Source organism: Cucurbita pepo, chromosome 8 (genome assembly GCF_057944985.1).
Source record: "Cucurbita pepo subsp. pepo isolate OVF chromosome 8, ASM5794498v1, whole genome shotgun sequence".
In the NCBI taxonomy this organism is placed as follows: Eukaryota; Viridiplantae; Streptophyta; class Magnoliopsida; order Cucurbitales; family Cucurbitaceae; genus Cucurbita; species Cucurbita pepo.
In genome coordinates this window covers 3,723,895-3,735,298 of record NC_141805.1, presented here as the reverse complement: position 1 = coordinate 3,735,298, position 11,404 = coordinate 3,723,895, and the positions used below count along the sequence as shown (strand labels likewise).

The following is an 11,404-nucleotide window of genomic DNA, read 5'->3' as shown; positions in this document are numbered from 1 at the left end:
GTGACATTTTTCTCCACAACTCCAACACTTTACGTTTGGTTTGTTTGGAGATTTTCCTTGGTTCTTTGATTTTGATCGCCCATGTTTGTTTGGGCTCTTTAATTTACTTCTTCCCCTTCGATCAACACTGAAAGCATTGCCTAATGAATCTCCAATTTTCGGTTTGCGAATACTTTCACCGAGAACTACATCTTGAATTTTATCAAACTTTAGTTTATCAAATCCTTGGAAGCTGCCAACAACAGTACCCCACAACTTTAGTTTATCAAATCCTCGGAAACTGCCAACAACAGTACCCCACAACTCAGGCAAAGATGACATCAAAATCAATGCTTTAATTTCACCCTCAAAATTAATTTCTACCGAACTCAGTTGACTTACAATCCTATTGAATTCATTTATATGATTAGCAACAGACTCTCCTTCATACATTTGTAGATCGAACAACCTCCACATCAAATACACTTTTGTTCATAGCCGACAGTTTTTCGTACATATTCGACAATGCCTTCAATAGGTCTGAGTCGTTTTCTCCTTGATGATGTTGAACGTCACGTTTCTTGATAGCGTCAATCGGATCAACCCTAAGGCTTGACGGTCCTTGAGCTTCTACTACTCCATGGTCATAGTATCCGGCTTCGCCCCCAACAGGGGTTCGTGAAGATCTTTCTAGTACAGATAATCTTTAATCTGCATCTTCCAGAAACTAAAATCGGATCCATCAAACTTTTCAATTTCAATCTTTGAAAATTTCCATCTTCACACATCGTGGTGAATTTCACCTAACTTTGATACCAGTTGTTAAGATCGCACAACAACGCACACATTCAATCAAGGTGAACAAATAGACCAGAAGAGAGAAAATTCAAAAAGGAATAATGACAAAAATGTAAACCAACAAACAGAACACTTCCTAACTTCAACAAATTTAATTCTACCAAACATATCTTTACCAAATATATTTCTACCCGTCTCTACCAAATATATACCATATGTATTATTTTTACTCGATCTTTTTACAGTACATAGAGTACATAGAGTACATAGAGTACACAGAGTACACAGGCATAAGCTCCATATCCCAGTGTGAGATACATGACAGATGTATCGATAAAAGTACTCAATTAAAATGTTTAAGGCCCTTATCATATAATTAACCAAATTATATAGTTGATGCACATATTTGTGATCCCTACAAGTGGGCCATCCCCTCTGTTTTTTTTTTTTTTTTTTTTTCAATAAATCAAGAGCTGCATGCTTCACTCTGCATTCCCATCTCTGCATTTCTCCATTTCCGCCGCCATGGAAGCTCTGCACAAACCTTCCCAATCCCATATTGTTATGGTGCCAAGTCCAGGAATTGGCCATCTAATTCCCCTCCTCCAGTTCGCCAAACGCCTTGTCTCCCTCCACGCCTTATCCGTCACCGTCGCCATTCCCTCCGACGCCCCTCCGACCAAACCCCAAAAAGCTCTCTTCACCAATCTCCCTTCCACCATCCAACCTCTCTTCCTCCCGCTCGTCTCCTTCCACGATCTCCCCAAACCCACCAAAATTGAAACCATCATCGCTCTCTCTGTAACTCGCTCTCTTCCTTTCCTTCGCCACCTCTTCCAATCCCTCATCGGAAAAACCCATCTTGCTGCCCTCATCGTCGACCATTTCAGTACTGACGCCTTCGATGTCGCCATCGAATTCAACGTCCCTCGCTACCTTTTCTTCCCTCCCTCCGCCATGTCCCTTTCCTTCGCCTTTCAATTGCCCAGCCTCGACCGAATCGTCGCCGGCGAGTTCAGGGACCATCCCGAGCTGATTCCGATTCCTGGGTGTGTTCCGATTCATGGGGAAGATCTCTTGGAACCGGCTCAAGATAGGGAGGATGATGCGTACAAGCTATTACTCCATAACTGTAAGAGGTATAGATTGGCCGATGCTGTTTTTCTTAACAGCTTCCCTGAATTGGAGCCGGAAGCTATGAAATATCTGCAAGAGGAGGAAGCAGGGAAGCCCCCTGTTTATCCAGTGGGTCCGCTGGTGAGAAACGATTGCAGTGAAAACGAAAACAGAGCGGAGTGTTTGAAATGGCTTGATGAACAACCAAATGGGTCGGTTCTGTTTGTGTCATTTGGGAGCGGTGGGACTCTGTCGAGTGCTCAGATCAACGAATTGGCGTTGGGATTGGAAATGAGTGAGCAGAGATTTCTATGGGTGGTAAGAAAGCCAAACGACGAGGCGGCTAATGCAACGTTTTTTAGCGACGAGAACGAGAACGAAGCGTCGAGATTCTTGCCGGAGGGGTTTATGGAGAGGAATAAAAACAGGGGAATGGTGGTGTCATCGTGGGCACCGCAGGTTGAGGTGCTGAGGCATGAGTCCACCGGGGGGTTCTTGAGCCACTGCGGGTGGAACTCGACGCTGGAAGGCGTGGTGAATGGGGTTCCTCTGATTGCTTGGCCTCTGTACGCAGAACAGAGGATGAACGCCCATATGCTGACAGAGGACATTAAAGTTGCTTTGAGGCCGAAGAAGAAGGAGGGAAGCGGGATTGTGGAGAAGGAAGAGATTGCAGAAGTGGTAAAGACGTTAATGGAAGGCGAAGAGGGGAAAAGGATTCGAGAGAAAATGAAGAATCTGAAAAATGCAGCGGAAAGAGGTGCGGGGGAAGATGGGTATTCATCCAAAGCACTGTCTGAAATGGGTATGAAGTGGAACAAGATGATGATGATCACCTCCCAAAATGGGTATGAATTGGAAGAACATGAAGATCTGCCATAATAAAAAGCTTTTGGATCTTGAATTGCGTCTGGGGTCATTGAATTTGTTCTCTTCAATCACAACTCCCCCTACAATTTCAATAAATCAATAATGTGATAACAATAGAATTTAGTGTATCTTGTTTGTTGAAAGGTATAAAATTGAACAAATTTGTTGCACACCTCAATCCATATAATCATCCGAGAATATTTACTAATTGTGAGCTTAGATGGTTATAAATAGTAATGGAAATGAGACAAAATGATAAGCATATTATTATGGAAAGAGGAATTATTTGATGGTATGTTATTATGATTTGTTGGAGATGGGACATGAGATAATAATAATAATGCATAAGGAATATGAAGCATGGAGAAATATTTATGAAGCCTCCCATGCTTTAACAAAATACATTATGATTCAAAATGAAATTCAGCTACCATACATTCATCATTTACAAAACACGAAAAGTGTCGTTGTTGGAGGATAAAGTTGGAAACCAAAAAGAACAAGTTTGAATGGTCAATCGACATTAAAAGTGAACCACCCGGGTCCACCACATATTTAATTTTTATTTTAAAAATATATATTTAGTGAATAAGTAGGAGCGTTCACATGATTTTAGAATCGAAAATTTAATGTTTGTAACTGATGTTAGTGATGTATTGGGAATTGTGAATGTTTTATAACACAACTATGAGAAAATAGATGATTGGATTGTTCGAGTCACCGACCGGACGTGACGAAAAGGGTATTTTGGAGCATGGGAATGGAATTGGGTTTCACTTCTTTTCAGATGAGCCAAACACTCACTTTTTCTCTCTCCTCAAAACCCACTTTGGAAAAAGATGTTAATTGGAGAGAGAGAAAAAGAGAGAGTAAAGGAAACGTCCTCTCATCAACAAACCAACCACAAAGTGAAAAACCATCCCCATTTCATTTTTCACTCTTTATTTGGGCCCCATTTTTAATTTATTTTGGGTATATAATATATTTTTAATACTTTTAAAATTAATTCATTTATTATATATATTCAATTAAATTTTGTATCTAATAAAATTCATTTTTCACTCTTTATTTGGGCCCCATTTTTAATTTATTTTGGGTATATAATATATTTTTAATACTTTTAAAATTAATTCATTTATTATATATATTCAATTAAATTTTGTATCTAATAAAATTCATTTTTCACTCTTTATTTGGGCCCCATTTTTAATTTATTTTGGGTATATAATATATTTTTAATACTTTTAAAATTAATTCATTTATTATATATATTCAATTAAATTTTGTATCTAATAAAATCCTAACCTTTCAATTTGTAGACGTGAGAATATGATAAAAAAAATATAAATTTATTGGATATCTTTTAGAATTAAGATACAAAGTTGAAATACTAAACTTGTAATTTAACCATTTAAAAAAAAAGAAAAAAATACAGTTTTAATTTCTCAACTTTTATTTCTAAGAAATTTTTAAATTTTAATAATGTTTAATAATTACGTAAATTTCATTTTTATGTCTAATAAGTAATTGTCTTAATTAAAATTTCACGCCCTTTTAATTTTCAGTAAATAGGTTTGTGAATTTTATGTTAAAGACTTATTAAACACAAGATTGAGTTAGTAGATCATATGAAATACAAACGTAAAATTTTTTATAATTATTCCACGAGGGTTGGAGAGAGGAATGAAACATTCTTATAAAAATGTGGAAACATCTCCCCAACATCTACGTTTTGAAACTGTAAGGCTGATAACAATATGTAATAGATCAAAACAAACAATATGTATTAGAGTCAGGAGCCGTTACAATAATTTAATTTATATAATAATAAAAAATACAGGTGGAGTGACAATAACAAAACGACTTTACAAGCTCAAAACTTGGCTTTTACTTTTGCTTTTGCTTTAGGAGAAGCTTAACCAAAATGGATGTCATGGCATCAACAAATTATTTTTTATTATTTTTAAATTTTAATTATTTAATTTTTATTTTCGGCTACTTTTGTTTTTAAGATATAAAAGAAAGTGTTTCAAACTATTTGTTCCGTCAAAACATTCCAAAAAGAAAATTAATCAAATACTTCTACTTTTTAGAATTTTCTATTTTACTTTTAATTATCTGCAATTTCAAAAAAGCTTTTTTATTTTATTTTATTTTATTTTATTTTATATAAATTAAATCCCGTATTTCCGTCAATCATTCCAAAAAGAAAATAATTACATTCTCCCTCTTTTTTGAATTTTGTAAACTACTTTTAATCATCAAACTATTTTTTTAAAATATATAAATATAGTATTTTTAAACCATTTATTTTTTTTTCAAACATTCCAAAAAGAAAAAAATTAACTAGAAAAAGCCATTTTTTTATCACAAAATTTAATTAAAAAAATACCCCCTCAAATTTTAATTTTTAACCATTGGTATTAATATATATATATATACTTCCAAAACCCAAGGTGAATACTTCATAATATATATATATATATATATATATATATATTTTTATTAAATTATAATTTGACCCTAAACCATATTTTATTTACCTTAAAACTATTAATCATACGGAAATAAAAGTTAAAAAAAATTATATATTCTTATGAAAGAAATAGGAGAGAGAAAAAGAGGAGGAGAGAGAAGTTTTTTTAAAACGACGTCACTTAGAGGATTTAGAGGGTTCATTTAAACAAGTTCCCCAGGGCCAACGGAAGATCGTCGCTCTCATTTTACGAGTTTTTTTTGTATTTTTTTTTGGTTTCTTTCTTAGTTGTGTGTGTTCGTGAAAACCAAACAAAAACAGGCACTACCAAACAGAAGAAAATTCGTATTTCTGTGTAAACATCATCACAGTTCTACAGTACACCTTCTTCGTTTTCCGAGAAATTTTCTTCTTCCCTCCAAAGATTTTTAGCCCTACTCTGATTGTTTTTGCAGCAGGAGTGAACCCCATATGTCACATTTTTGAAACTGATTTGAGGTTTTCCTTCGTTTCTATCCTCTCTGCCACTTCTTTTCACATGCCCTTTGTTTCTTTCCTTTAGCTTTTCCTCCCCCCCCCCCCCCCCCCCCCCCATTTCCCCTGTTTTTATTCGCCTTCTTACCCACCATTTTTCACTGGGTACACTGGATTTTGGAGTTTTATACCCCGGAGCCTCTTCTTCTTCCTTCGTTTATTCTTCTTCTTTCGCTGTCTGTCACTTTCAGGGTTTTTCCCATGTCGGGTTCCTCCAAATTGCGACTGGTTCGATGCCCCAAGTGTGAGAATCTTCTCCCGGAGCTCGCTGATTATTCTGTTTATCAGTGCGGTGGATGTGGTACCATTCTACGAGGTATTTTTATTTTTTTTTGCTTCTTGTGGGTCGAGCTGAATTTATATTCTCTTTACCATGTTGGGTTTTTGCGATTATTTCGAGTTTAGGTTTTAATTTGGGATAATTTTACTGCTCCAATCAAATTTCGTGTTGTTTCTTCGAGGAGAGTGTTTCTGGGATTTGAAGTGGAGTACCCTTTTTGTTCTTTGATTTCACAGCGAAAATTAGAAATCAGGAAGAAGACTCTGTGTCTGATAAGTCGGATGAAGACAGGGTTGGAGGGTTGTCTACTAAATCCACTACTTCTCCTGAAAAAGGGACGGTTGATCTTAGTGATGATGCCTCTGATGTGGATTTAAAGGCGAGTCCTGATTCTTTGCCTTGTGATCTTAAGGGCTCAGAGATGGATAAAGTGGAAGGTGTTGAGAAGGATCTTAACTTGAATATGGATAAAAATGGCTTGAGTGATTTGATGGGAACGGAACAAGTGGATTTGAATGTTCAGATGAACATGATGAAGCTTGGATCAGGAAGAGAATTGGATTGGAAAAAGGGAGAGACAGGTGAGATGGGAGATGGGGTTGAGAAGAATTCAAGGGGTAATGTGAAAAGTGTGAGGTTCTCAACTCCGAACCACGAAGACGATCAAACGAATCGTCAATTGGAGTTCATGTCTGGTGTGCAGGAGCTTTTAACGAGTCGTGGCAATGCCAATGGAGCTGATAAAGTTAAGCACCTCGAACAGGACCGACTCGAGCTTCTGAGGAAGCTGGACGAGTTGAAGGAACAACTTGGTCAGTCTTGGCCAGTCCCTGCCGATGGTGGAATGAAACCTCCTAAACCTTTGAATCACTCTGGTGCTTGGCCTATGGATGGTTCTTCAGGATCAAAGTATGTTGCAGGCTCTTCATTTTCCAACCATTGTTCAGAACCATTTCCTGTTGCCAATGGAATTGAGATGCCTGTCCAAAGCTATTATCCAAACAATACATCTCATTTCGGTGACCCTTTTGGATCGCAAATGCTTAGACGAAACTCCTGCCAGTTTTCGTGTGCGCATCAACAGCACCCTCACCAATATCATTCTGGCCATTATGTCGATACCAGTTTCGATTCGTTCAATCACTGCCCTCCTAATCCTCCTTTTCATCAGCCTTCTTGCTCTTGTTTCCAGTGCCAAAATAGATACTCACAGGTTCCATCCTCACTACCTGGTAGTGCTTACTTCAATAGAAGGTTTCCTGATGTTCCAAACAATCCCTCACTATATTCTCATGAAAACACTGCTGCTTATGGGGCATGTGTTAATGATATTAGAACCACTAATCCTCCCGTAAATCTTCGTGATCGACAAGCACAATCACGATGGCCAACTGACTTCAATTCTGAGATTGGTGGTGTCCTTGGCAATCGTCCTCGGAGGACAGTCTTAGTGAGTGGTGGCCGTAATTGCCATCCAATTGCTGGTGGTGCTCCATTTCTAACATGTAACAATTGCTTTGAAATGCTACAACTTCCTAAGAAGCTTATGATGGTTAAGAATCAGCAAAGTGTTCGTTGTGGAGCTTGTTCTACGTTGATCAATTTTACCGTTATCGACAAGAGACTTGTTTTCTCCAATCATTCACGGGGAGGTCGATTTCCCTCAGAGGTTGATGATAGTGATGAACTGGCTGTCAGAGATTATAATTCAAATTTTGGTCACTTGAACCGTACTAATTTCTCTTCTGATGATTATGATAACAACACTCTTTACGATTTCGAGTCACTAGATAGAGAGCCTGTGCTACAGCCCATCGGAACAGGTTTAAGCTCAAATAAGCAACAAGAGATGCCAAGTTTTCATCCTACATCTTCAAGCACCTCAGAGGATGAAGACAGTCCAGATCTTTCAACTGCTCCAAGGGAGGCTACAAACAATTTACACAATTTAATCAAGACGACACGCTCTCCTCCCCTTCCCGGCTCACCGCTTCAGTCATACTTCGATTACTCGTCTAATAACCAGACTGCAAACAGGTTTACCAAGGGAAATCGAAGTAGCCGTTCAGATCAGGAGAATGTGAAACCAAATAAGGTTAACTCGCGACAGAACTCTTTGAAAGAAGCATCACTGGCAACCGAGATGGATGTGTCGATGAACGACTACTCTGATACCGTGGCGTTTCCAGAGACAAAGGATGCAAGTAAAGAAGATAACCAGCCAAGAGCTAGTAAAGGAGGGGAGTCTTTTTTTGCAAACATCATCAAGAAGAGTTTTAGATCTAATCAAGTCGATGATCGGAGCAGAAGTAATGTTTCAGTTAATGGACAGTTTATATCGTATCGTATGGTTAAGAAAGCTGAAAAGCGCGCTGGACCAATCCATCCCGGAAAATACTGGTAAGCATACTTAAAAACTCTTCTATGCAAATGAGATAGTAGGATGCATGACAGTAAATGTTAGTTTTTGGCTGCAACTCATTCAATTATCTGACCCAACTTAAACTGTATAGGCTGACATAGTGGTCAAGGGTGCAAGTTAAAGAAAAAGTAAAGGATTTTGGTGGGGTTACAATGTAGAATGTCTGAACTTTAAGATATAGTTTGAGAATATTTCGATTTAAAAAGCGATCTACCTAAGTGTTTCTTCTTTTTATGTAACATGTCATGATGTAAAAGCAAATCTAGCTGTTTGTGTGCAACTTTTTTGGCAAAAGTAGTAAGCATAAAACAGAAGTGGATGCTTTTTACTGTACACTTATGATGTTGTGCCATAGCCCACTTCTCAAAATACCTTCATGCTTGTCTCCATTGTGCTAATGCCACTTCAAATAAATCAAAAACAGGTACGATTCCCGGGCTGGATTCTGGGGCGTCATGGGCGGACCTTGTCTTGGCATAATCCCCGTAAGATTGAAGCTTAAAGTTGATGCATTGGCTTGTGTTTTGATTCTTTGGCATGTTCTTAAATTGTGTCCTGTATGTTTGCAGCCTTACATTGAGGAATTTGACTACCCCATGCCAGAGAATTGTGCAGGAGGAAATACTGGTGTTTTTGTGAATGGCAGAGAGCTTCACCTAAAGGATTTGGATTTGCTTGCTGGTAGAGGGCTGCCCACTTCAAGGGACAGATCTTACATTATCGAGATCTCTGGCCGAGTTCTCGACGAGGACACCGGTGAAGAGCTCGAAGGCCTCGGAAAACTTGCTCCAACGTTAGTGCTAAGCTAATACTACTTTTGGTTGTTTAGAATTCTTCTTTGGTTTCTGATATATCTAATGCTAATATATACATACAACATTTTTCTGACTCAGAGTTGAGAAGGTAAAGCATGGATTTGGCATGAAAGTTCCAAGAACAGCTTCTTAATTTGGAACACAAACCTCGTAATCAAATCCTGTATCTCAGTTGGTATGTTCGCAAAGGTTTTCTTGTCTAAATTACCAGAGCATTGTAGTAATGTTTTATATGTTTTTGTTAGTTTAGTGTCAGTGTTTGTGTGGCATGTCTGTGTCTGTATTCAACTGTTGATAAGTTCCCAAGCTTTCCACCATTCTTTGTTCATGGAAAAAGAAAATTTTTGTTACTTAAGAAGATGAACATGAACTCAAAAGGGACCATACTATTTAGGGGAGGGGAAGAAGGGTTAGAATGTTATGAGAAAATTTATGAGTCGTCGCAACACGAGGAGATGAGATGAGATGAGTCCAGTAGTCACTGTCACTGCCACTGCCACTGCCACTGCCACTGCCACTGTCCCAGACAGTGATGTTGGAATTGCTTCTGACTCAACTAAAAATTGAAGACAAAGCATCCATAAAAGAAAAGTGGAAAAGAAAAAGTAGAGAATAAAGGGAAAGGAAAAAGGTTGTGTGAAGTATAGAAGAATGTTGTTTGTTTTGAAATCAGAAAGAAAACAATGGAGCTGCCATGGGCGTTGGCAAGACACTTGGCGTCGCTGCTCGCTGCTGCCCACAGGTAGGTAACAAGTTTAAGGTCATTAGGGCGACATCTGGTCATTGTGTAGGTCAACCTCTAGTCTGATGCTGCACCTCAACCCTCATCTTCCAAGATCATCAATTACAAGTAATGAATGATACCCATTTCAGTGCATCAGGATCATTACTGCTTGTGTACAAAAGTTGCCCATTTCAATGCATTGAAGTGCTAAAACAAGTTCTATCCTACCTATTCTTTAATAGCTTCCTTTACTACAAGTTTCGTTCATTTTTCATTCTTTGAATGCAACTACTTACCTATCAATCTCAAATCTAAATAATAAATAGTGTAATTGAGGCGGTTTCTTTCGAGCTTCCCTCGAAAGTTTTTGAGATGTATTTACGAGGGAGAGGTTTCCATACCCTTATAAACAATGTTTCGTTTTCCCTCTCTAATTGATATGGGTCTCACAATTCACTCTCGTTTAGGGTCCAGCGTTCTCGTTGGCACTCCTATCTTTCTCCAATTGATGTGGGATCTCATAATTCACTCTCATTCAAGGTCCAGCGTCTTCGTTGGCACTTGTACCTCTCTCTAGTCGATGTGGGGATCTCACAATCAACCCTCCATTTAGGACCCAATGACCTTGTTGGCACATCGCCTTGTGTCCCACCTCCCTTCGAGGCCCAACGTTCTGGCTAGCACATCGCCCATTTTTCACTCTCCAAGACCCAACGTTCTCGTTGGCACATCACCTTGTGTCCACCCCTTCAGGGCCCAACTTTCTTGTTGACACGTGGCCTGGTGTCCACCCCTCTTTGAAGCCCAAAATCTTCACTAGCACCCTATTCGATGTCTGGTTCTGATATCATTTATAATAGTCTAAGTCCACCGTTAGCAGATATTGTCTTCTTTGGGCTTTTCTTTCCAAGTTTTCTCTCAAGATTTTTAAAACGCCTCTAAGTCCATCGACTACCATCGACTACCATCGACCACCATCGACCACCATCGACCGCAGTGATATGGGTCTCCGACAAAGTTTGTCGAAGTTTTCAATACAGTGGTTGTCGGTGGTGGTTGCTATTGAACGAAAATATTAAAATTCAATAAATATCATAATTAAACACAAAATAGTTCTAACTTGTAATCTTTAATAAATATATAAACGTTTAATTCATTGAACTATGTTCAAATTGGTAATAAAATATCACAAACAATATACGATCTTAGTAGATTTGAGTTTCTGACATTTTTACCGAAAATATACACCAATTATTGAATCAGAATGTAATTAGTATATCACATGCATCCATAAATTATTGAATTTCACCTAATTATGAACCTTTTTGTGGGTGGAAAATAATAGAGAAATGATTGAAAAAGCTTTCTAACCTTACTAATCACTCCATTA

The 11,404-nt window shown here is 38.0% G+C and overlaps 1 protein-coding gene and 1 pseudogene across 1 annotated transcript; both read left to right on the top strand.

Annotated features, from left to right (window-relative positions):
- Positions 1-1,243: 1,243 nt before the first annotated feature.
- On the top strand, positions 1,244-2,800 carry LOC111800205 (hydroquinone glucosyltransferase pseudogene; annotated as a pseudogene).
- A 2,676-nt stretch (positions 2,801-5,476) lies between these two features.
- Positions 5,477-9,698, top strand: LOC111800397 (uncharacterized). Its single transcript, XM_023684073.2, has 6 exons — positions 5,477-5,737; positions 5,965-6,089; positions 6,290-8,453; positions 8,900-8,960; positions 9,045-9,268; positions 9,369-9,698. The coding sequence occupies exons 2-6, from the start codon at positions 5,975-5,977 to the stop codon at positions 9,421-9,423; spliced, it is 2,619 nt and encodes an 872-aa protein (XP_023539841.2). The 5' UTR covers positions 5,477-5,737; positions 5,965-5,974; the 3' UTR covers positions 9,424-9,698.
- Positions 9,699-11,404: the final 1,706 nt, after the last annotated feature.